This window comes from Electrona antarctica, assembly GCF_951216825.1.
Source record: "Electrona antarctica genome assembly, chromosome: 10".
Lineage (NCBI taxonomy): Eukaryota > Metazoa > Chordata > Actinopteri > Myctophiformes > Myctophidae > Electrona > Electrona antarctica.
This window is the reverse complement of record NC_136791.1, coordinates 41,951,407-41,977,422: the sequence shown is the minus strand read 5'-3', so window position 1 is coordinate 41,977,422 and position 26,016 is coordinate 41,951,407. Positions and strand designations below refer to the sequence as shown.

The 26,016-nt window shown below is 43.6% G+C and overlaps 3 protein-coding genes across 6 annotated transcripts in view; 2 read left to right on the top strand and 1 right to left on the bottom strand.

The window, feature by feature from the left end:
* wdfy4 (WDFY family member 4) overlaps positions 1 to 1,101 on the bottom strand; it is a 142,812-nt gene extending 141,711 nt beyond the window's left edge. For both annotated transcript variants that reach the window (XM_079513137.1, XM_079513138.1), the window contains exons 1-2: positions 1,078 to 1,101; positions 211 to 298 (exon numbers count right to left, since the gene is read on the bottom strand). The gene's annotated coding sequence lies outside the window, so the exon portion shown is untranslated. The remainder of the gene's footprint in view (positions 1 to 210; positions 299 to 1,077) is intronic.
* On the top strand, positions 256 to 19,756 carry LOC306931647 (uncharacterized protein). Of its 3 annotated transcripts, none has more exons than XM_079513140.1 (11): positions 256 to 509; positions 1,462 to 1,586; positions 3,465 to 3,600; positions 4,394 to 4,504; positions 5,562 to 5,694; positions 8,801 to 8,979; positions 9,637 to 9,716; positions 10,169 to 10,331; positions 11,405 to 11,487; positions 12,008 to 12,198; positions 16,739 to 19,756. In XM_079513140.1, the coding sequence occupies exons 2-11, from the start codon at positions 1,463 to 1,465 to the stop codon at positions 17,222 to 17,224; spliced, it is 1,686 nt and encodes a 561-aa protein (XP_079369266.1). In that variant the 5' UTR covers positions 256 to 509; position 1,462; the 3' UTR covers positions 17,225 to 19,756. The 3 variants fall into 3 exon arrangements, with proteins under 3 accessions (XP_079369266.1, XP_079369267.1, XP_079369268.1); XM_079513141.1 differs by lacking the exon at positions 256 to 509 and adding an exon at positions 510 to 568; XM_079513142.1 differs by lacking the exon at positions 256 to 509 and adding an exon at positions 1,253 to 1,380.
* An 846-nt stretch (positions 19,757 to 20,602) lies between these two features.
* LOC306931642 (tubulin alpha chain-like) lies at positions 20,603 to 25,488 on the top strand. Its single transcript, XM_079513132.1, has 4 exons — positions 20,603 to 20,761; positions 22,873 to 23,095; positions 24,002 to 24,150; positions 24,234 to 25,488. Exons 1-4 carry the CDS (start codon positions 20,759 to 20,761, stop codon positions 25,197 to 25,199), a joined length of 1,341 nt encoding a protein of 446 aa, XP_079369258.1. The 5' UTR covers positions 20,603 to 20,758; the 3' UTR covers positions 25,200 to 25,488.
* Positions 25,489 to 26,016: the final 528 nt, after the last annotated feature.

The following is a 26,016-nucleotide window of genomic DNA, read 5'->3' as shown; positions in this document are numbered from 1 at the left end:
GTTGAATCATCAATGAATCAATGAATGACAACGTCACCACTGCATGCTTGTTGCCAATTAAGGAATTCTCAGACCACGAGTTTTGACACAGCTAAAAAGTGTCAAAAGTGTACTTATTTTTCAAGTTGGGTGACTTACTCACTGTATGTGTACTGTAAAAGGCTGTAAAGACCTTTATTTGCCTGAGAGGCTGAGATGTTTGACACATACCTGTGCTGTCCCCAGCCAACTGACGTACGGGTAAACACCGCCACCTCCTGGTGCATTACAAAAGCAGACCCCTCTGTGGGAAATTATTCTAGACAAAATAAATCATTCCTACATTTTACATTATCGTCACTTTGTCAGAAGCCAAATGAATGTCTAAAATCTACTTCAGCTCAAGGTGGAACCTAGCTCTGGTCCATAGCCCTTGATGCAACGGCAAGTGCAGGAGGCTATGGGCCAGACCGTGTAACCCAAAGTAACCCACGAGTCCTGGCAACAAAACAGTTTCAACCACGGTTCAAGTAAGTTTGCAATGTTGCAAGGAGTTGCTTGGTGCGGTTTGGGATTGAGTTACGGGACGGTATGTAGCCTACTTTAATTTACTCAAGTGACAAGTCCACTAACCTTTGCTGTGTTTGATCACGTTTGGCGTCTGTTTTCAAGCTGACTGACAAATGAAAATAGTGTTTTATAAGTAGCCTAACACAAAAGTGTTTTTTTTGTTTTTCAGGTTCAACTATAGCTCTTTATGGACCTCTTTATTTAAGGCTTATGGTGGACCAGAGCTAGGTTCAACTAGGCCTACATACAGGCCCATAGATCCCATCGGATCTATGGGCAGTCCCCACATTCTCTGGTGGTCCACTAGCCCGTCTCCGGACCCCCCGGGTTGAGCTCCTTTGGACCTATAAAGTCATCAAAATGTCAGAAACTTTAACGTAGGGTTCCGAAAGGAGCTAGTGGTCCACATGGTGTTACGGACCTCTGGTTAGATAGTTCTTCCACAAAATGTAGTGGTGAATAAATAACACTCGTAATATCACTGTACTGGTCCGTATAATGTATCTGTGTATCATATTCAGAACTCACATTAAAGTGACACTGCCGCCAGCCGTCATGCAGCAGCACCGTGGTACGACGACTTTATAAATAAACAGGGACCACGTGGTCCGTTGACGCAGCGCTGGGCCTATGCGTCACGTGTCGGCCCGTCGGCCAATCAGGTGCGCAGGGCGTGATCTGATCTCTGCCTCCTCCTTCAATCTTTTCTTTTGCTTGCAGCAACAATGAAAGATCCCGTTACTTTGTAGCGACCGTGTATCGCTTTTACATTATTACGATGTTTATAATAGTATACCGCATAGGGACCCGCTGGGCTGTGCATCTGTAGCGGTGAGTGCTACTGATTAGAGGGCCCCCCGGAGCCCGCTGTGTGTTGTTTAGATTAATAACATCTATCTATCTCTCTGTCAGCATGCATCCTAGTTGCTCTGATGATGGTGGCGGCGCTGCAGACATATTTGACTGTATCCAGAGAGGAAACACCGAGCAGTGCGTCGACTTGATCCAGTGCGACCGCTCCATCCTCAAGCATAAAGGTAAAGATCATACGATTTAGCATAATAATGCATTGGAGCAGCAGGGGCGAGGGGTCTTCAACGTTTTTCAGTCCAAGGACCCCTTCGCTGAGAGAGAGATGATGCAGGGAGGGACGGTGGGACCCCACCGGCACCGCCTGCCTACATATTGTATATACAATGTGTGTTGCATAGCCTATTAAACTAAATTGACACTTGACAGCACTCATCAGTGTGTGTTGGATTCATGTTAATGTACATTTTCAGTTAACCACTTAACCTCGTCCTCAATACTTAATTAACTTCTGCTCTTTCCCCTCCCCCCAACACCAAACCTCCTTGCCGAAAATAGCAGAAGTACAGCTTGTAGATTTGCTAGTAGATCTGCTAATGTTCCCCTCAGAATAGGAATATTGGGGTTCAAGTGGTTAATGTAAAGAAAACGTTCATATCACAAGATGATGTGCCCCCCTGTAGTAACTCTAAGGACCCCACCCCTGCGTCCCGGACCCCCTGTTGAAGACCCCTGCATTAGAGATCTAGCCTACTGTACGCTACCCTACCACTAACAGTGCTTACTGTATGACCCTCAAAGTGTTGGCTATACGGATGTGACCCCCATCTCAAATAAATATGTTGTGCCAGGGAACCCCAGAAGTAAAAATGTTGTGTTAAAAATGCTCACCTAGGCCAGTAATCCAGCCTGACGGCGTGCCGCGGGTTCGAGTCCCGAGCACGTCGGCCTTTGCCGCATGTCTTCCCTCCATCTCTCTCCCCCTTTCCTGTCACATTACTGTACTGTACCCTATTAAATAAAAGCAAACATGTCATACAAAATATCAAAAATGAAAAATGATTACATTAAAAAAAAAAAAACGATATTCAAAGATTTGCACTAATTTTCAAGATTTCCCCCCAAAAATAGCAGATCTATTAATTACTAATACAAAACCAAAACATACATTAACTGATGTATCACTATAATTTTTAATCCAGGAATTTCTACATTTTCTACTGAAGGGATCGAGTCACTCAAACCGTTTTCCCACATCAATGGTACTATTAGTACCATTGGACCACTGGACCAGGGCCCACTTGAAAATCTTAGCTGATAGGTTGCCGTGTAAATTGGTCAGATGGGTGGCCCACGTGCATTTTTTGAAATAATCAATCAGTCGATTGTTTTCCGGCTAAAGGCCAGACCGCACTAATGCAACTAGTCGCAATTCCTTGCAACGAAACAGTTTTAAGGCCAGTCCACACCAATGCAACTCCTTGCAACTGCCATTGGGCAAGCAGTTGCCAGTAGTTGCACTGGTGTGGACAGGCCTTCATATTAGTTCATTAGAAACATACTTTAAGTTCCTATTTATTGATATCACCATTTTTATTTTCTTTCAAGATTTTTTTAAAATGATGTTAAAATAATGTTAGATTCAGTAGATTATCATTAAAATATTAGTGTTTTCTCAATTATTTGGTGGTCCAAACTCCAAAGTATCCTGGTAGACCCCGGTCCACAGGTTGAGAACCACTGCTATAGTAATTTGGGGTGGTTGACGCCGATCGTAGGTCGGAAGGTCACCGGTTCACCTCTCGGCGCACCCTTGTTGTCTCCGCGCCAACGTGTACAATGCTAAAGGAAGCATTTTCCCAAAACAAGACAGTAGTAAACACAGTAGACAGTAAAAATACGTAGGGTTAATTTAGCCATTTGTAACTCTGACAGGTCCATTTGGTTACATTTGTACACTGTCAGAGTTAAACGAACACTCAGGATGTGTGTGTGTGTGTGTGTGTGTGTGTGTGTGTGTGTGTGTGTGTGTGTGTGTGTGTGTGTGTGTGTGTGTGTGTGTGTGTGTGTGCGTGTGCGTGTGCGTGTGCGCGTGCGTGCTCCAGGTTGGGGTGGTTTCACCCCGCTCCACTACGCAGCCCTCCATGGTAACCGTGTGCTGGTTGACCTCTTCCTGAGTAACGGAGCTGACCCCAACCTGACGTGTGACGCGGGACAGACCGCCTTCCACTTCGCCTGCAGGTCAGTGGACGTGATGAGCCCCCCCCCCGTCCGTCCGTCGTCAGTGGCGTTGGTCATGACCAACCCGTGACACGCTTTGATCTCGCCGCAAAGCGGGTGCCTATGGGCGACAGTTCCAAACATTGCTCCTATGGCTGGAACTATTCCATTGAGATAGAATGAGCACTTCCGCATTCCATTGTTACAATGAGAGTCAACGGGAGTGTCATTACTCTCTTTTATACTACTCTGGTCATGACATAAGGTTTCCCTGGCTAATGAGCCCTTATTTATTTTATTCATGTTTTCCTCAAGGGGGAGTAAAAGGTGTATTAACCCATTTAGGCCTGACATCGAAATAAAAAAAACGTTCGCTCTGAAAGAATATACATTCAAAGATTTGTGCCGCATTTTTACGATATTTCAAAAATAGCAGACCCACAAGCTCATAGCGCGCCACTGAGTGGCGCGCTATGAGCTTGTAGATCTGCTATTTTTCAATAGCTAAAGTATAACATAATGCTTAGTTAAAACACCAAAAGGGGTTCCCACCCAGAATGGGTTAAAGGCATATGAGGCTTATTAGCCAGGGATCCTTTTATTTTGGTTGATGTGTGTACCACTACCATATGCCTGTCGACCAGTTAAAATACGGAAATCGTGACGTTTCGTGTCGGGAACGTTCCGAGACAAAGCCTATACCTCTGTGTGATATTTACGCCGAGGAAGACTTTGGCCTGAAACGTTAGTTGGTCGCTGGTGAGACAGTGAGACCTGTGTGGTCATAATAACAACAACTGGTTGTCCTCCCCAGGCATGGGAACATCTATGTCATGCACCAGATGATGCAGCATGGCGCTGACCTGCGCATCATCGATCTTCAGGGGAAGACCTCCCTGCATCACGCAGTGACCGGAGGCAACATGTGAGTCAAATATAATTTATTTCCGAAACGAGGAATCTTTTCCACAGTGAATAAAAGGCATCATCCTGTATGGATGAGGCATCAACTACTGTAAATGTACTGTATATAGCTTGAGGCGATATCTTAGCTGTCACGCTAAAAAACTATTTGGATATCAATAGCATTTAATTATTGGATTAATGTTGCATTATTGGATCCAATATCCCAACTTGTGATGCGAGTTTGTAGATTGGCTATTTTCCACAAGCAACACTGGCACACAAAGCATCAGGCAACCTTAGACATGGGCCTAACACTATGTCGTCTCTGTCGGGTGGAAACCTCACATGTCCAAAACTGTTGAAGATGGAGTGCCGTGATTTTTTTCCACCCTAAAACATGATCATCAGGTCTTATTGTTGTATAAGGAGGTATAATCTTTTCAAAAAAGTGTACAGTATTTGTTAAAATGTTGTTTTTAGGTGGGCACGCCCACCAGTTCATTAAGTATGCCTGGTTTGCCTGGTGGGTGGTGATGGGTGGTGATCCACCTGAACTGAAGCCGCACCCACAGCTGTAGTTGTATGATAAAGGGGGAGGGGTTAGGGGAGGGGCTGATAGTGTGATGTCACTATTTTTTAATGTGTATTTCATTGGCCCGTTTGACTGTCAAGGGTTCAGCCTCCTAACCTGACTCCGCCAGATGGGGCAGCAGAGTGTACACTGGGTTCCCCCCTCCTGCTCCCATCTGGGAACTCTCAGGCAGACTCGATGCCTGGCCACAAAACGGCCTGGCCAATCAGCAGCAGCTAGAAGCGGGATAGCTGCTGCTGATTGGCCAGGCCACAGACAATATCACAGACAATATCCAGTCTAATAGCATGATATGGATATAATATTGATACTAGGTTCGGGTGTTTTTCACCCGAGCCAATTCCGATCATTTGAAAATGACGTGATCGCTGATGATCGGCCTCGATTTCTGATCGGACCGGGACAACCCTAGACTCAGATAAGAGGTTTCTTCCCGACAACACCGATGTAATGCCTGGGCTGGTTGTCGTCCTGTTCTCCTCAGCGTCGCCATGCACTACCTGTGGGAGACGGGCATGTTCCGCTTCTCTGACACAGACCTGTACCGAGTCACACCTCTCCACCTGGCCGCGTCCACTGGCAACACCGAGGTGGTCCGCTATCTGCTCCGAACCCAGGTGAAACACCGTACACGCACACACACACACACGCGCACACACACACACACACACACACACACACACACACACACACACACACACACACACACACACACACACACACACACACACACTAAGCGTGCCAAGTGGGGATGCAACAGATAATCGAGCTATTGTAAAAGATAGAAAGTTATAGAATAATCAATTCATAAGTTATTGGCAGTTGAATATATATCGCTTGTTTTCACCAAAAAGTCATTCAAACACCCACTATGCACCACACCTGTGTTTAAAGCATGCATTCATGATGTCTGAAACATTCACAGTAGATCAGTGATTCTCACCCTTTTTATATTATCCATTGCAAAAATTGCCTTCTAGGTAGAGACGTCACAAACACAGAGACCACTTTAAACTAGATTTGAAGGCCTGAAAAATCTAGTATAGTATTTAACCAACATGACAGCCACGGACTCCTGTTTCCTACATCATGCAAATGGTGCAGCCGAGGACTCGTTGTCCGGCATTAGAGCCTATATGGTACGTGCCCTAACCACTCGGCTATCGGGTCCTCTGTACCATTTTTATCTCTTGGACCCCAATCTACATTGTACAATCCTCAGTGTTAACCCATTTAGGCCTGACCTCGAAATTTAAAAAAAATCTTCTAAATCCTCCAGTTTTCTGAAATAAATATTTTCACGATTTTTCAAAAAATAGCAGACCTACAAGCTCGTAGCACTATGAGCTTGTAGGTCTGCTATTTTTCAATAGCTAAATTATAACATAATGTTTAAAACACCAAAAGGGGTTCCCGCCCAAAATGGGTTAATTTAACCGTGAGATTGATGTACACATAGGACCACATTTGGTGCCTTATATACATGTACCATAATAAGAAGACCATTTGGTTCCTAACTATATCAGTCATTTAGCTGTGACCCTCTTCATCACTCCTTCTCCATGTCGGGTCCGGGGATCACCAGGGCAGGGTCCAAATGTACCTGCAATTCATTTCCAATGAGAGTCACATGGTTTGACGAGACAAGCTTGCTCCCTGGCTGTCTTCTGCCCTCCTCCTCCCCCACCATGGAACAAGGTTGTCTCGTCAAATGTGACTCCCATTGAAAATGAATTGCGAGCTTGCGACACACAGAAGACACAGGAGACACAAAGGAGACAGGTGAACGGCCCCTTAGTCTTAGGCCCTCATTTATCAACTCGGCGTACGCCAAAATATGGGTGCACGCCGGAATTACCGCAATTGTCGGCATTTACCATTTCCACCAAAGCTTGAAATTGAACGTGTGCCAGGACAAAAATCACGTCTGGTCGGGAGCTGTCGTACGCTTTGTCCTCGGCTGTTTTTCTGTCGTACACAAGCGGAGCAGCATTGTCTGAACTGCTGACACGCTGTCACATATGTATTCCCTCCTAAAATGTTAATATAAAACTGTATGTATATACATGTAAAAAAAGAAAAAGAGAGATTTCCAACTTTAAGCAATTAAAATTGTGCAATTAAAAACAATATAACATGTTTACAATGTATTAGTTTGTGCTTATTAAATCAAACAGTGCTTTACTGGCCTTGTTATGCGAGCGCACTTGTGAGATGATTTGGGAGCGCATGCGGCATGAGCGTGACATCAGATGCCTATATAATCACTGTGATATTATAAAAAAATATATTTAGGCATAAATGGACTGCACGCCTTTATTTCCAAGTGACAATGACAAGCATACAGCTTGCCTATTTGCAATTGTAGCAGGCTATAGGCGTAAGGGGCTTAATCATTCACCATTTAAATAAGTGCTTTGACAGTTCAGATAAAAGCGAGATCATTTCCGGGCGTGCGTCGCCAGCACATACCAGCACACATGCAAGCCTTCATCCATATGTTTATGATTCGTTCATCAATGATCAAATCACTCCATAAACGTTGATTATGACTGCCTTGACGACATGGTAGCCTATCTCTCATGCAGGCATTACTCACCCACAGGACTTATCACAGCAGTGCACAGTCGCACTGATCGCCTTCGCCGTGCACTGCGCACAAATGGGTAAAATGAATATAGGCCAGCCTACAAACGTATTCCATTCATGGCGATGCGATGTGTCATGTAGCCTTGAGGTGCGTGCGTGCGTGCGTGCGTGCGTGCGTGCGTGCGTGCGTGCGTGCGTGCGTGCGTGCGTGCGTGGACATGACAGCAAGGCAAGCGAGGTGAGAGGGAAACAGACAGGGTAGGCCTACAGCTTTATTTAATTCATGCAGGTGTTCGTTCTTTATTTATTTAAGATACAACACAAGTTGGGCTTGCAAGTTGCGTGTGTGTGTGTGTGTGTGTGTGTGTGTGTGTGTGTGTGTGTGTGTGTGTGTGTGTGTGTGTGTGTGTGTGTGTGTGTGTGTGTGTGTGTGTGTGTGTGTGTGTGTGTGTGTGTGTGTGTGTGTGTGTGTGTGTGTGTGTGTGAGAGAGGGGGGTGAGGGGGGCAAGGCACGGGGGAAACTTTTTTTTCCCTGTAACCATGGTTTTCAGGTCGTATTGCAGTTGTTCATGTCGCAAAAATGAGGGCGAGGCTTGATTTCATAGGACGTGCCAGATAGATTTCAGCCGTCACATTTATAAACTTCGGAACAAAATGAAGGAAGGATCAGCTGTTTGTGATCACTTTATAAATGCCGTGGCGACGTGGGTGTACTACGAAACCTACACTCGAATTTGGGGCAGATTTTACACTCGATTGATAAATGAGGGCCTTAGAGTGTAGAAATTGCCTCCATTCAGTAAACACTGAGGATTTCAGATTGGGGTTCCCCATTGGGGTTTTCCCAGAGAAAACATGGTATAAAATGTGATTCTGTGGCCTAAAGCATAACGTCTCTGTCGGGCATCTCATATAATATTCTAACGTTTTGTGAGCGTCCCTCACTTCACATGGGTGGGATCTTGATCTTACTACAGCGTCACAAAAGCATCAATAGTCACAGATCCGAGCTTGTCGACCTGCTATTTTTTTTTCTTTTTCATCCTGAAAAGTAACAGTATTTATTTTATTTTTTGTTATTTCATTAGTTTTCGTTAACTATAACAACCTTGTACCCGGCCTCCTGTTTGCCAGAGGTGTGCAGTGGATGCGATTGACCAGCAGGGTGCGACAGCGCTGCACGTAGCAGCGGAGCGGGGCTGTGTGGAGGTTTGCTGGACGCTGCTGCAGAAGGCCGGCTACAGACTGCTGCATGAGAGGAACGCCAGTGGACTGACCCCTCTGGACCTCAGCAGGCAGGGCAAGACCTTCCGGTCAGTACATACCGTACTAGAGGCTAGAGCACTGTTTCACAAACAGTGGGTCTCTCGACCCAAGTTTGAGTGGCCGGCCCATTTGTTTTTTTATGGGTCGCGACTCGCAAGCAAATATCCCCTTATTTTTGGTTTGTTTTGTTCTCATCTGTTAAAACCGGGAAAGCATCTGTGTCGTTTTAGATTTTAGCTATAGCACATTGGTTGGCAATTCAAAAATAGCAGATATGCAAGCTCATAGTATGAGCTTCTAGATCTGCTATCTTTGAAAGATTATATATATATATATATATGTTTATTTATTTATTTTTTTAAACATTTTTAACTCAAATCTTTGCTTCTGGGGGTCCCTGAAACAAACATATTCTGAGAACCATATATGATATACGTTGCAACATACATGTTTCAGTAATCTGTAGAATCGGCCTCAGGTCTTGAACACCTACTAACTGAACTTATTGAACACCAACTTATTTCTTTGATTTGAAGTCAAGTAGATCTACAAGCTCAAAACACGTCGCTTCGTGCCACGTTTTGAGCTTGTGGATCTTGTGGATCTGCTACTGTTGATGCTTTTATTGCTTTTGTGTCAAGTTGGGCATTCATTTTCGGAAAGATGGTTCCTGCCTGACAGCAACAATATGCTTGTTCTTCCAGACATCAGCAGCTGACCAAACTCCTGACTCGCTACATCAACGAGCCAATTCACAGCAGACCCAAAGAGGATCATGGCAATGGTAAAAAAAAAACATAATGTTTTTTGTTTTATGGGACACCCTCGAAAATGAGATGCTGCATGCAATAAAACAAAAACAAATAATGATATTGATTGTGCTGATCAAACAGAGCAAACCGCTACTTTTCAGGAATCAAATAAAAAAATAGCGAAAGTAGCAGGTGTACAAGATAAAAAATATTTGTTTATTGGGGGGGGGGGGGGTCGGTGGCCAAATACATATCATTTTTGGGGTCCCTGACATAAAGAAGTCTGAGCACCACTAACATAGAAACAGGTTTTTCAAAAAACTGTCATGATTTGGAAGACATTTAGTAGAATCTGTTCTCAGGTCTTAATGGGTTAATTTACGGAAAAAACACAAAAAGCTAAAACATGGAGATGAGAGGTTTCTGTCCTGACACAGCACACAGCAACGATAGGTTCATCATTATTATTCTGTCTTCTGATTAGCCCTCTATTACTGGACGCTGCTGTTTCCATCCGTGGGTGGAGCTGCTATCCTGCTGATAGCGTCGTTGATGGGCGGCTACGGTGGGCTGACATGCAGCCTGCTGTTCCCCTGGTTGGCCAGAAGCATCTTCACCCAGTACCACCGCATGACCACTTACCACAGGTATGTACCACCGTATTACCACTTACCACAGGTATGTACCACCGTATTACCACTTACCACAGGTATGTACCACCGCATGACCACTTACCACAGGTATGTACCACCGCATGACCACTTACCACAGGTATGTACCACCGTATGACCACTTACCACAGGTATGTACCACCGTATGACCACTTACCACAGGTATGTACCACCGTATGACCACTTACCACAGGTATGTACCACCGCATGACCACTTACCACAGGTATGTACCACCGTATGACCACTTACCACAGGTATGTACCACCGTATGACCACTTACCACAGGTATGTACCACCGTATGACCACTTACCACAGGTATGTACCACCGCATGACCACTTACCACAGGTATGTACCACCGCATGACCACTTACCACAGGTATGTACCACCGTATGACCACTTACCACAGGTATGTACCACCGCATGACCACTTACCACAGGTATGTACCACCGCATGACCACTTACCACAGGTATGTACCACCGTATGACCACTTTACCACAGGTATAGCCCTTGTTCACTGTTCATACTCTGACAGCACATTTTGATTTAGCATTAGGCATAGTCTTGGTCGTCTAAATATCATAAGATTTTAGTCGACTAAATCTACAGTTGATTTTAGTAGACTAAAATGTATTTCGGCAGGAGTCGTAAAATGTTTACACTTGGCTGTGTGTAGAAAATAGCCCATCTACAAGCTTGTAGCTTGTAGCCATTTTAAAGAGCCTTCCGTTTTTTCCCCTCTCTTACTCTTCTGGTCGATTTTCTAATGAATGGATGAGGTATCACCAAAAGTTTAGTCTGTAGTAAAACTGCTTTTTAGTCTCTTTTATTTGCACACGCAAAAACATTGATATGTATTTGGCAGCGGACCACCATCTGAACATTATTTTGTTCCAGGAACCCCCGAAGCAAAGATTTGAGTTGGAAAAACAAATCGCTTTAAAAGATATTTATATAGACCCCACTTTGAGAACCAATGCTACGTGGCGTGCTCATCTGTTGTTTTCATTGAGTGATCGCCTGTTTTCTTTGTGTGTTTGTTCCAGGTTACCCAACCCCATCTACCTGGGAACGCTCATAGCTGGACTGTTCCACTCTCTCCTCTGCTTCTATGCAAGAATAATGCCCAATATCCTTAAAAAAAAGAGTTTGATCTATGTTTATGTTTAACCCATTTAGGCCTGACATCGAAATTTAAAAAAGAGTCTTCTAAATCCTGACAGTTTTCTGAAAAACCTATGTTTCCTAGTCAGTGGTGCTCGAGATGACCCCATCTGGTGCGCTGCCTTACCCCTTGTTCTTTTTTGGCATTTAATGTTTACATTTTAGTGGACGTCGTGAGCTTGTTGTTTGGCTATATTTGAACTATTTTTTTATATTTTTCAAAATAGTAAAAAATTCAAAATGCAGTGTGTCACATTGTGAGCTTGTAGATCTGCTATTTTCAAAAGATTTTTCTACACTTGAAAATGGCATAATGAGTACTTTCTACTTTTGGTACTTAAAGTACATTTTGATACCAATACGTTTGAGTATTTTACATTACAGAAATTGACTGACACCTTTTACTTAAGTAATACATTTGAGTACTGTTTCCGAGACTGTAGTTATCTCCTCTTGTATTTTGGCCCTTAACCGTGTGTGTTCACGTGCGTGGCCAACCGGCACTCTGGTCCAAGTGTCCATGGTGCACTTCTCCCTGGTCATGGGCTTGTTCTGTAAGATTCTGACCCAGGACCCGGGGACTCTGACCAAGCAGGACTCCGACCCCCGCTACACCTGCGTCGCTGACCTGGTGGAGAACACCCAGAGCCCACACAGGTTCTGTCCATACTGTGAGGTAGGAACCGACAATGTCATATTACGGGTGGAACTACAGTGGAGGGGGATTTGGTTTATGGACTAACTAGTCTCGGCTGTCTCGCGTAGCCAGACAAATATTCCACACTCTCCGAATACTATATACAGAGTCTGGATCTACACCTCCAGAAATCCGAACATGGAAGTTGGCATTATGTCCGTCATTTCCGTTCGCAAAAATATATTTTAAAATGGTTACACATAATGTTTTAAATCCATTTCTGCTAAGCAGCAAGCTATATATGCTTAGATTATATTTTATTTATATGACAATTAACACATTTGCGCGACTGTAAGGACTAAACATCAGAAGCCTTCACGTCCTCTTTATCGCTTGTCTATGAATTGATTGCATTGGGCCTAAATGGAAACAAGACCGCAAGGACTTTTTTTGGTGCTATCCTCCCTTTTGGACTGAGTGTTTGACTGTACTCTGTTGCTGTTTATACATTCCGTCTAATAAACTATTCAATCTATCAATCAAATCATGATCAGAGCTTCCATGCACCAAACTGTATGAAAGGAAACATGAAAATTGTGGGAGGCACCAGTCTGGCAACATGGACTAATTACAACAGGGTTTCCCAAACCTTTTTTCAGCTCGAGACCCAAAGATGTGGGTCTCCCCGGGGCTCGAACTTACAAATTGTTGCTGTCAGGGTAGAAACCTTGGTCCTCATTCACAAAGGAGAAATACACCGCAGTGTAACGTATGCGTAAACAGATACTAAATATCATCGTATTTCTCTGTCCGATCACGCTGCGATTTGCTCCCGTCGTATTCAGGGAAGCTGGTGTAATCACTTCATTTGTGCGGATCGCAGAGTGTAGCCTTTCCGCATTTTTCCCAAGCGATTCGCCTGGTGTCGCCTGGTTAGAACGCCCATCCCACACCATATAAGGCAACAGGAAATATCGAAATACGTCATCATAGCCTGCAACAGCCGCGATGAGCTTGTAGAGCAGTTAATTTTGACAGGCGGGTCTCTGCACGGACAGATCTTCAAGCAAACAGCGCGAGTTATATGTATATAATTATAAACGAAACTTGCCAACTTGGCACGCATTACTTCACTCCTTGTTAAATGTCAGAACGTTAATAAGTTAACTGATGTTACAGTTACTTTCACATAATGAGAAAGAAGTTAATTTGTACTGTTCACCACACGACCAAATGCTATATTAAAACTCGGCAATGATAAAAGGCCCTATTGATTAGTCTACTGCGGTGATTGATTTCCTGCAATCCCGTCGGATTTGGAAAGCAAATATATGGACATGCATGGACACAGGACATATTTTCTTTCTTTTTTTTCTTGTGGGATTAATTCGTTTTTGGACTAAAGGCTATAGGCTATTTCATCCGATCCAACTACGTTGTATGTTTCCTCAGCTGCAGGTTAGAGTTGGCTATTCTGTGTGGCGTCCGCATGTGATCAATACATTATTATAAATTAATACCACGACGCAAATGGAGGCAGATAGGTGCTTGCAGCAAAGGCATTTAGGCCTACGTGAAACTTTAATTGGCTGAGTCTCTGTCAACATGCTGATCAGCGAGTTACAGTGGTAATAATAATCATCATCAACAGCCTTTCTTGTCTGTCTGTCCGTCATGTTTGTGAACAAGCGCGAGTGGAGGTGAGCTGGCTTAAAACTATGATATGACTGGCCGACTTTCAAACACGCTGATGCCATTCATTCAAATAGGCTAATGTGGTCTTCTATTTTTTTATATAGGGCTAATCCCCCCCCCCCACACACACACACACACACACGCACCGACAGTCAGACTGACTCAAAGGAGCTCCATAACGAAACAATTTAAATAGGCCTATACTGCAGACATTACTACACTAAACAACGTTGGATTCGTACAGTGCAGAATGCAGATAAGTGTATGTTCTTATTATAATTGTGAGTTTGTTTTTTAACATGCAGCGCGAGTCCGCGAGACTGCGAGAGCCGATCTACAAGCTCACAGCGCGTTGCACTGCGAGTAGAAAGCTGTCAAGTGAGCAGCGCAATCGCGCATGCTAGAAATATCCTAATAAATAAATAAAAAAGGTGTCGGGCTTGCAGGGGCAGTTTCTGTATGGCACTCTAGGCTAACCTGCCTCTAGAATGCATGCATTTAGGCATACAAGTGATACTTGGCTTTTATATAGGCTATCATTTTTTTATGTGCGACCAATGTTGGGGACACATGCCTTGCCTACATATTTTATCTGAGGTTTGGGGACTTTTAATTGATTCAGCATGAAGACTAAAGCCTTCTTAATACATCTACGCAAGCCGTACACGACCATGAGAGGTGGCGCAGCTTTCAGCGGAATTTCCGACCAACCCACGTCACCGTCAAGTTCACGTTCAAGTTCATGAATTCCCACGTAATGTGGGAATCCACGTAAATGCCTGTCCGCTCACGCTCCGCTCACGTAACGTCACTTTATGAGCGTAAACGCCGTTGTGAATGAGGACCCTTATCTCCATATTTTTCCGTAAATAACGCCCTACTTGATCATACTACAGCGCCACACAAAAGCAGTGATGTAAATAGGTTTTCAGTGTAATGGGTCCCGGGACCCAGGGGTGGTCTTTTAGATGGGTCCCAGGGACATTTTATGTCATATTTAGTAAGAATGCGCCATGCAATTTCACAGGATCAAGCCCGGTATTTGTCATTTTTACAAACTCCCAACTCCCATTTCATCGAATTTGGTTTGAGTGTGCGCAAAATGGAGGCGCTTGTGTGTTATCTTTTCGATCAACGATTTCTACATTCATTTATTGTTTATTTAACGTAGTCTGATGTGGCCATGAAATATTTGTAATAATAATTTTTCATTTTTACTGTGATTTTGTTTTTAATGTGGATTCTGTTACAGTACAGTACTGAGTACAGTATTGCGTCCCAGGACCCCCAGAGGGTGACATGATTGCATCATTTCTCAATTTAGTGCGTCTAAGGATGCAAGATACAGGCTATAATTTGCATCACTGCAAAAATATCAAAAGTAGCAAATCAGAGCTTGCAAATATTCTACTTTTGATATTTCTTACGAGGTTTCCACTCGACAGAGAGGAAGAATACATTATGAAGTAATCACTTAAGCCCCAGTACTTCAGGCAATAGCTCATGTGCCACATCATGAGCTTCTGATAGCCTACTGTTATTTTTAAGAATTCTTGGACATTTCTGAAAATGGCTTAAAATCATTGAATATTTTTCAAAAGATTTTGAAAGAAATGATATATGTAACAAAACATACTCTCCCCATGCCTTCGGCCTGGTGGAGACAATAAATTAATGATTGTAGGAAAGGATTTGAGAAATTGTGAAACACTGAAGTCCAGTAGATGGCGATATTAGCTAATAGACCACTGAGTATTGCCTGCACTTTTGAAAGGAAAATTGTAACATTGTGAAGATCCAGGAAAGGGTTTAAGATTGATGCAGTGACAGTCATGAGCTGAATGAAGTGTTCAGTATTGGAAACCCAAGGTATATTATTAAAAAGAAGGTATTAATGTTATTTTCGCTATCATGCAATTCCAGACATCAGATTCGTTGCACTGGGCTGGGCACACACATCGGAGCTTTGGTGAAATAATAGAGCTGGCTGGACAGCTTATGAACACAATTTATGCACGATAGCGACCTTTGGCATGTCCCTGCACTAACAATACAAGCAATTTACAGAAAAACAAGCTCTGCACTAACACTATTTACAAGTAATTTACAGAAAAACAAGCCCAATAGTATAATAAGCAGACATGGCAACACTAACCATTGAGTGTCTGTGCCGAGTAGACCTCTAGACCTACTCCACATATAAACAGAGCTGCTACCTTCAAACACATTTTACATCTGAGGCTTGAGAAAGAAAATGTTTATCACAAAGTGACTGCAAAATTGCTGCTGTTTGTTCCAAAAAGCTTTATATACCCTGTACAACATATAACAACACAGTGTGACATCGCTCTGTTTACACAATGCTATACCTGTGTGCATATACTTTCCACATTTTCAACAGTTTTTCTTATATTTTGACACCTGCTTTGGCAATGTAATGTGGTGGTTGGTGGGGTGGGTGTATTTAACCCATTCTGGGCGGGAACCCCTTTTGGTGTTTTAACTAAGCATTACCGTTATGTTATACTTTAGCTATTGAAAAATAGCAGATCTACAAGCTCATAGCGCGCCACCGAGTGGCACAAATCTTTGAATATATATTCTTTCAGAGCGAACGTTTTTCTTATTTCGACGTCAGGCCTAAATGGGATATGTATGTATCTGTGTCTGTGTACTGTATGTTTTTATGTATCTTGTTCATGTTTCATGAGTCCCCTTGAAAATTAGATGCTGCATCGCAAGGAGCTATCCCTTAAAATCTGAAAAGAATATTAATAACCTGAATCTGTAAACGTATGTTTTCTCATGCCATTAAAGCTCCTTTGAATTGAATTAAATTGAATTGATAAGAGCGCACCATGTGCTAATGGTCTTTCCCCTGCAGCTGTTCCAGCCCGACCACGTCAAGCACTGTAAGCTGTGTGACACGTGCGTGCAGGACTACGACCACCACTGCCTCTTCCTCAACCTGTGCATCGGCCGCCAAAACCACCGCCTCTTCGTGGTCTTCATCCTCGCCATGGCCGGCGCCCACCTCCTCTTCATCGCCACGGCCGCCGACTACCTGCTGTACGTGGTCACCGAGTTGGGGGGCCGCGGCGCCACCTCGTGGCTCTCTCTGCTGGGCAACGAGTCGTGGGTGGTGGCGCTGGCGGTGATGAACGGGCTGACGCTCCTCTGGGAGACGTGGCTGCTGAGCGAACAGTTCGACGGCATCGCCCAGGGCACGACCACGTACTTCAGACACTGCGACACCACCACCGAGGTAGTCCGACAGAGGTCCATGCGGCAGCGCTGGGTGACAGTGTTAACCTTTATGCTGGAGGGACGGAGGCAAATCAGGCTGGACAGGGCCTCCATCGACATTTAAGCCTGAAGCAGGTGGTCTTCAACAGGGGGGTCCCCTAGGGGGTCCTCAGTGTTACTACTGGGAGGCGAGCAAAATCTTAATTGTGTGATAGTTATCTGTTTTTTTGTTTGTTTTTTAACCACTTGAGCCCTAGCATCACTATTCAGAGGATAACTTTAGCCAAAAGTATCAGATCTACAAACAAGCTCGTAGCTAGCTCTGCTATTTCGGCTAAGGGGGAAAAGGGCAGACCAAGCACAGAGTGAAAGGTCAAGTTTACTGGTTAACCGATTTAGACCTGAGGCCGATTCTAAACGCCTTCTAAATCCTGACCTACGTTTTCTTAGGGAACCCAAAATGGGTTCCCGTCTTGAAAGGTTCCCGTCCTTAATGGGTTGAATGTCTGAAACATTGACATGAATCCAACATACACTGATGATAGTGCTGTCAAACAAGTCTATGAAAAAGTTTAATATGCAACACAATTTTATACAATATGTAGTGGGGGGGGGGGGTCCCTGCATGCTTCTTCTCTCTCTCGGCTAAGGGGTCCTTGGGCTGAATAACGTTGAAAACCCCAGGCCCAAAGGGCATTTCACACAGGGAAGCTACTGTGGCATCTACTGTAGTAATACATTTTGAATGCAAGGTGAGTGAGAAGGTAGGTAGGTATAGGCATGGGAGCGACACCCCGGCTTGATCCTGTGAAATTGCATGGCGCATTCTTACTCATCACAAGCCCGCCCGTGACAAGAGCTGAATTGTGGTCGTTTTTTTCTATGTGACGCACAGGACAGCAATGATTTGACACAGCTGAAGTGGCATTCGACATCGGTCCATGGCTAAAACAGCGCGGCTAATCAACTCTGCTAGCTTACTAACTGAACTAATTTAAGTTATATGAGATATGTTTTATGTTGCTTTAGTTAATAAAGAATAAGGATGTACCAACAACAGTGGTGTTTTTAGCGTGGCATTTCTGGGGGGGTGGCAGTTTTGTATGACATCAGCCTAGACTAGAGTCACAATGTAAATTCAACAGTTGCACGGATGCACGTCAGCCTCTAACTTTAAACAAGCCATGTATGATCTCGTGCACCAAATATTTCCATGGGTACCAGTCGCAGATCGCCTGGCATCTAGCCTACTCGTGGAGCGATTTTCTGTCTGTATTCACATGAAGTCTCTGTCACCATCATGAAATCTTAGTTGACCATTCATTATCGTACAAACAAAACAGGCCATGCGTTTAATTATTTTATTTTATTTTATTTATTTATTTTCGCTATGAAAGTATGAAATAGAGCTTAAAGGATCACTTTTTTTATCTTCATATAATTGGTCCTCACTAATGCTCATTATAAGATGGCCCCATTTCTGCTCACACAGGGTCTCATTGGTGGGCTTTGGACAGTTCATAAACCTGCCTACCAATGGCACGTTTAATGGGGATTCCAAGCTAATTGGAACTACAGCCTTTCTCTTCCTGGAAAGTTAGCATGCTGAAATAGAAGCCATTGTTTATTGCATTAAAAAGTGCGGTGTGCAGCTTGAAGAATGAATTGTCCTTCCTTAGTCAGATTACAGTATTGTTGGTCTCAAACAAACACATTGGTGATCCAAAGGAACCAGAAATGAACGTTAATTTCAATGCATATGAAAAGATGAAAATGGAAAATGAGTACGGTTCGCAAATCAATTAGAGCAGGTTCTCGCATATTTACAAATGCCCCCCAAAATTACTTTTGTTATTTAAATGATGGATACACCTACATACCAGTTGCAACACGAGTGTGTGGTACCCATGGGTGGCACCATGCAAATCATTTGTATGGTCTGTACCACACACTTGCAGCTAGTAGGTGTATTCATCTTTTAAATTAGAATGATTTGTTTGACAATCTTCAAATATAACAAAAACAGTTAGTTATAAAAGTAGATATTATTGGTAGTAGTGGACAAAAAAAATGGTATAATGCTATTCCAATAGTGTATGTGTGTGTGCATGCCCAAATAGGACCACCAAGTCTGGACACGCCACTGATAACATCCATTGTTCATGTACTTTAATGTAAAATACTTTATTTTAATATGTAGAGGTGACTTAATAATGCAGAAAAACAAATGGCCAACAGGCCACCAACTATAGGAATAATAGTTTTTAGTTCTCACTGAGGCTGCTAATTTAAAGCCATTAAAAAATATGTGGTTGACATTGACATGATGGAGTTTCATGTTATGGTACTGAACTGTGTTTTAGCAGGAAAGGCTTTGGATGACTTCAATGTCGCATCTCACATCTGTTTTTATATTTCTTATCCGTAACCTTTTCAACTTGTGTTGTTGCCATTTAAAATAAAAGTTTGGGGATAATCCAGTTTCATGTCATGCAAATACCTACACTGGGCATGTCATAACACACTTTGGGCATGTCATAATATTTAAAAAAGAATACTGTTTTACCTTGTAATGTTTTTATTGGTTCTTGTTACATTTTATAGTACTCACCTGTCTTGTTGTTTCAGTTGCTGCAGTCTTTTCACTTCCTCCACTCTGCTACCAATATCTTGTTTAATAAAGGTTTTTAGAACAACACAATACTGCCTCACCAAAGTCGGTATGGTGACTTTATACATTGTCAGTCACTTGAATGTATCTTTTATCATCATTTTACCGAAATACAGCTCAAGTGGAGTTTGTGAGTAGGCCTACGGTATTAATGTGGAGATAGAGTCATAATAACCAGTATCCTCCACAAATACAAATACTCAAGTAAAGTACAGATTAAAGGGGAATTCCACTCATTTTCAGAGGGAGATTCAACATTTTATGTCATTAATATACGTTAAAGCTGTTGTGTGGAAATAATAAAACATTCCCCCCATCATCATCAATCATTAACATTTCAGACCTAGCCTACAGTTCTACGAAACACAGCTCTAAGGTATATTAATGACATAGTAAAATGTTGAAAATGAGTGGAATTCCCCTTTAAGTACTTGAGTAGCCTATTCAATACTTTTTTACTCCACATCTCTGAGGGAAATATTTGACTTTTACTTCACTGGTTACTAGTTATTTTGTAGATTTAGATTTGTATTAGGCTACTAAACATACATTAACCACTTAGTACTGTAGTACACACGCACGCGCGCGCGCACACACTGTTTCCGTATCCGCTGGCTCACACAGACAGACCGCAACAATATCTGACTCTGAGTCTGAGAAATATTATATTTCAAATATATATGGGAGCTGATGGGGAGGGAAGCCTCGCCCGGGGCATAATTACTGCTGCAGACAATCTAAATCAGAGCCGTTTGGAATCAAACTCGAACGAGCGATAAATATAGCCCCGATCTACAAGCTCACAACGCTTCACGGATATGACGCGTTGTCAGCATGTAGATCGGCTATTCTCGGTGCGCGACACCGCCACAACCACAAGTATAAATCACGTCTAGACTCTGGAGGAATTCATAACGCCGGCCGGTATAGTGAGTGAACAGCACGAGGTGGCGTAGGTTTCAGCGTCGAGCGGACAAAAATCACAAAATGGTGAGTAGCCTACCGATATAAATCAAACTATTTATTTCTGAAAAACAAGTGTCTTTTTGGGATTCATTATTTTAAACCAAACCCATTTTGGTCGCAAATTGACTGCGGCTGACATCAAGTTGTTTTGTTTATCGCCGGTCAGCCCATCCCTAGGATGATTTTGTAATGCGTTTTCCAATTCACCCCTCCCATATGTTGCTGAGTGAGTGATGGCCTTGGGTTCATATTTGTCATGTTACAGCCTCTGCATCACGTACGGTGTGTTGTCTTTGTAGTTTGTAGGCCTACTCGCCTGCCCTGCCATGTTTCTACCCTTCGGCAGTGTTTAATGTGAACTGGAAAACCGTAAACAAATGGCATAGCTTAATATGTTTATCCTGTGGCATATTCAGCGAATCGGCAACACACAAAGGGTAAAAACATCATGACTAATGGGTGTTCGGTTTAGGTGTGCCAATGTGCAAGCAGCATCATTTAGATGGTAGACTTTTTCCATAAACATATTGATAAGTGATAACGTCAATGTAGGGTAATGTTTCCTCTAGCTCTGGTCCATAGCCCTGCCTTAGCCCAAGATTTAGACTAAAGTAAATGTAGTCTAAATCTTGGGCTAAGGCAGGGCTATGGACCAGAGCTAGAGGAAACAACCTCTACGAGAGTCTAAATCTTGGGCTAGCCCTGCCTAATGCTATGGACCAGGTGTTACTAGCCCTGCAACATGACTGTCGTGAAGTACGAGCGTCATGTGAACCATGGCTAAGGTGTTACCAATTGCTAATTAGGCTGACTGTAAAGGCTACTGGTATGTGTAGGCTGTTGCATAAAGGAAGAGATGCCCTATATTATGGTGTATGGTTGCCATGTATTGTCAATGCCTGCATGTCATTTGCACACCTTGACAGTGACACACCCATGATTTAGCTACAGCTTCGCTTACATCAAGGAGTACTGGGGCAGGCCTTTATGTAGTAGTAGCGGCCTTCCGTCTCGAGAGACCATGGCACAAGCGCGATTGGATCAGGTGATGCTGAGGGAACAGTACTTTGTGTGTCTGAGCAGCCCAACACGTGAGTGACAGTCTCTTTGGCAGTGATGGCATTTGCATGCGCTGCTGTCGCCTGCTGACACCGATTGAGGTGCCTTTCGCCTAGCTCTCCTTTCTGCTGCTGCTTTGTTTAGCTCCGCTTCGCTCTTCTGGATTCCAGTCCAGACCACATGCCTCCAGCAGGCACGATCACTTGCACTGTCCTCCCAGTTGTCTACTCCTATTCCCATGGATTTCATGTCACGCTTGAACGTCTTGAACACGTCTTTGAACCGCAGGTGGGGTCAGCCTACTGGCCTGGTGCCAGTGGCAAGCTGTCCATAGAGCAGATCCTTGGGGATCCTCCCGTCTGCCATGCGGTGGACATGACCGAGCCATTTAAGACATCGTTGGCGTAACATGGCTGGGCATCCTAGCCTGTTTGAGGACTTCCTCATTTGTGACACTATCTTGTTAAGGATGCGTCTGAGGTTTCGCATGTGAAATGCGTTGAGGCGTCGTTCTTGTCTTGAGTATGTGATCCAGGTCTCGCTCCCATACAGCAGGATACTGATGATGCATGCCTTGTAGACAGCCATCTTGGTGTGGGTTGATAGTTTACTGTTGGTTCATACTCTCTGGTTTAGCCTAGCAAAAGTTGTTGCAGCTCGACCAATCCTCCGATCGATTTCAGGGTCACACCCATGATTTAGCTACAGCTTTGCTTACATCAAGGAGTACTGGGGCAGGCCTTATGTAGCCTGCCATGTTTTTACCCTTCTGTAGTTTTGAACCACATTCAATGGGTTTTGAGACTAATGATTCCATTACACTATCTCCACCATAATGCTATGTAGCTTGATGGCAACCGGCTCTTCATCTGCTACTGTAATGAAATGATAACTGTGCTACAGACTGGCTCAGGATGTGAGGTGTTTGATGTCTTGACATGGAGGACGGCACTTTGTGACTTATTTGTCTTCTATAATGGCCATTTACAGAATTTGGTAGCCATTTTACTACTGTCTATAACCATCAATTCAGAATTCTAATTAGTTTTTGCTGCTTTTCACTTCTTCTTTTGCAGCGGGAGTGTATCTCAATGCATGTGGGCCAAGCCGGAGTCCAGATGGGCAATGCTTGCTGGGAGCTGTACTGTCTGGAGCATGGCATACAGCCTGACGGACGGATGCCCAGTGATAAGAATGTTGGTGTTTCAGACGACGCCTTCAACACCTTCTTCAGTGAAACTGGTGGGGGAAAACACGTCCCCAGGGCCATCTTTGTCGACCTGGAACCCACTGTCATTGGTCAGTAGCCCCAATGAAGATGGATGGTTCAGATGTCTATGAAATTCCTGAAAATATTTTGAAATTGAAAACTGTTTTCTAGCCCTGGTTTAGACTTTATAAAGTTCTTGGGCTATTTTGTTAACCCGTTAGACCTGAGGACGATTCTACAAATGTCTTCTAAATACTGACCGTTTTCTGAAAAACCCCATGTTTCTATGTCAGTGGTGCTCAACCTTTTTCATGTCAACGACCCCCATAATTATCTGTAATTGGCCGCCGACCCCCATCTGAAAATATGTTGTTCCAGGGACCCCCCCAGAAGCAAAGATTTGAGTTAAAAACGTTCGCTCTGAAATAATATATATTCAAAGATTTGTGCCACATTTTCACAATTTTTCAAAAATGGCAGATCTACAAGCTCGTAGTGTGGCACTCGTGCTGCACTATGAGCTTGTAGATCTGCTATTTTTCAATAGCTAAAGTATAACTTAATGCTTAAAACACCAACAGGGGTTCCCGCCCAGAATGGGTTAATCAAAAACATGTCTAACATTACATGAAATGTGTAACATAATCAAGTAGTTTTGTGCCAAAGGTAGTAGGTAGGTACTGCGTGATTGCAGCTTAATGAATGCTGCACATCATGTAACAAAGAACAGACTTAGAAGCTCACAATGTGCTTCAGGAGGATGCATTGTAAGCTTGTAGATCTGTTCTTTTGTCACATTCAGTGACAGTTCATTCCCTCACACTGAACCGGGACCACATCGCATCATTCAGTAAATTGCTGAACGATTTGAATTTACTCAAGATTGAGGTAGTAAATTTGTTATAGATTTGTTTGCTGCAATGATTTTCTACTTAAATATATATATATATATATATATATATATATAAAAATAACTGAAAACCTTCCATTGACAGATGAGGTGCGTCATGGAACATACCGGCAGCTGTTTCACCCTGAGCAGATGATTACAGGAAAGGAGGATGCTGCCAACAACTATGCCCGTGGGCACTACACCATTGGCAAGGAGATCATTGACCTGGTCCTGGACAGAACTCGCAAGCTGGTGAGGGCTCTGACTTTGTTGTTCTTGGCTAAAACTGCTTAGCTTGTAGCTTCAGTTTTTACCAACTTATTTTTCTCTTTCAGGCTGACCAGTGCACTGGCCTCCAGGGATTTCTTATTTTCCATAGCTTTGGTGGTGGCACTGGCTCTGGCTTCACGTCCCTGTTAATGGAGCGGCTCTCTGTTGATTATGGGAAGAAATCTAAACTTGAGTTTGCAGTCTACCCAGCTCCCCAGATCTCCACTGCTGTAGTGGAGCCCTACAACTCTATTCTCACCACCCACACCACTCTGGAGCACTCCGACTGTGCCTTCATGGTGGACAATGAGGCCATCTACGACATCTGCCGTAAGAACCTGGACATTGAGAGGCCAAGTTACACCAACCTCAACAGGCTAATTGGCCAGATTGTGTCCTCAATCACTGCCTCGCTTCGCTTTGACGGAGCCCTGAATGTTGACCTGACAGAGTTCCAGACCAACTTGGTGCCATACCCACGTATCCACTTCCCCCTGGCCACTTACGCACCAGTCATTTCAGCTGAGAAGGCCTATCACGAGCAGATGTCTGTTGCAGACATCACCAACGCCTGTTTTGACCCGTCCAGTCAGTTGGTGAAGTGTGATCCTCGCCATGGTAAATACATGGCCTGCTGTCTGCTGTACCGTGGAGATGTGGTGCCCAAAGATGTCAACTCTGCCATCGCAGCAATCAAGACCAGGCGCAGCATCCAGTTTGTGGACTGGTGCCCTACAGGCTTCAAGGTGGGCATAAACTACCAGCCTCCCACAGTGGTTCCTGGTGGAGACCTGGCCAAGGTCCAGAGGGCGGTATGCATGCTGAGCAACACCACAGCCATAGCTGAGGCCTGGGCTCGTCTTGACCACAAGTTTGACCTGATGTATGCCAAGAGGGCCTTCGTCCACTGGTACGTTGGTGAGGGCATGGAGGAGGGCGAGTTCTCTGAGGCCAGAGAGGACATGGCCGCCCTGGAGAAGGATTACGAAGAGGTGGGAGCCGACAGTGTCGCAGAAGGAGAAGAGTACTAGAAGACCACTCTTTGGCAACCAAACCTTTCTAATTAAGTGATCTCATCAGAAATTAACTGGTTGCTTCAAGTTTGAACTTTCAATGAAACTGTTTGGCTTCCTGTGCAGTCAATGATTAGTAAATTGTGACATGACCATTTGTATAGATTTGAAGCTGTCATTTTCTTCTCTATACTAATCTATAAGTGGTAGGAGCAGCAGTTTTACCTGAAACTAACGCATATTAATGTACACATTTTAGAAATGTCCCTTTACCTTGCCTCTGCATTAAAAGAAAGCTCAAACTTTATTCCCACAGTTGCAATTTTTGTTTACAGTACCCAAATGGTGTGTATGACTTAATAGAAAAGTGGTTATATAGACTGGCACTAAAATACTTGATTAGGGTTAGTTGACCTGTGTGATGATTGATGCCTCAGCAACTGAAATGTCCACATTCTTTATCCTGTTTTCAATTGTATTCATCCAGGGAAGGTTTGCTGATGCATGCAAGCCCTTTGTCAGATACTCTTGTGCATTTAATCGCCCAAAGTACTGTACATAGCACTAGTTACCAAACAGTGGGTCACGGACCAATTTTATTTTTCATGACTCAAGTAAAAACCCTTTTGTTGTTCCACTATTTTGGGTCAGGGGATCTTAGTATAATCTGATCTGACAGGCATTGACTTTAAAGAAACATGTTTTTTGACGTTTGTTTGTTTCTGATCAAATATTGGTTCATTTTTCTAATATTCTAGCCCACAAAAGGAATCAGGACCATGCTTCAGTTTTCGGACTGCGTCCTTGGTATTTTGGCATAATCTGATTGACAGTC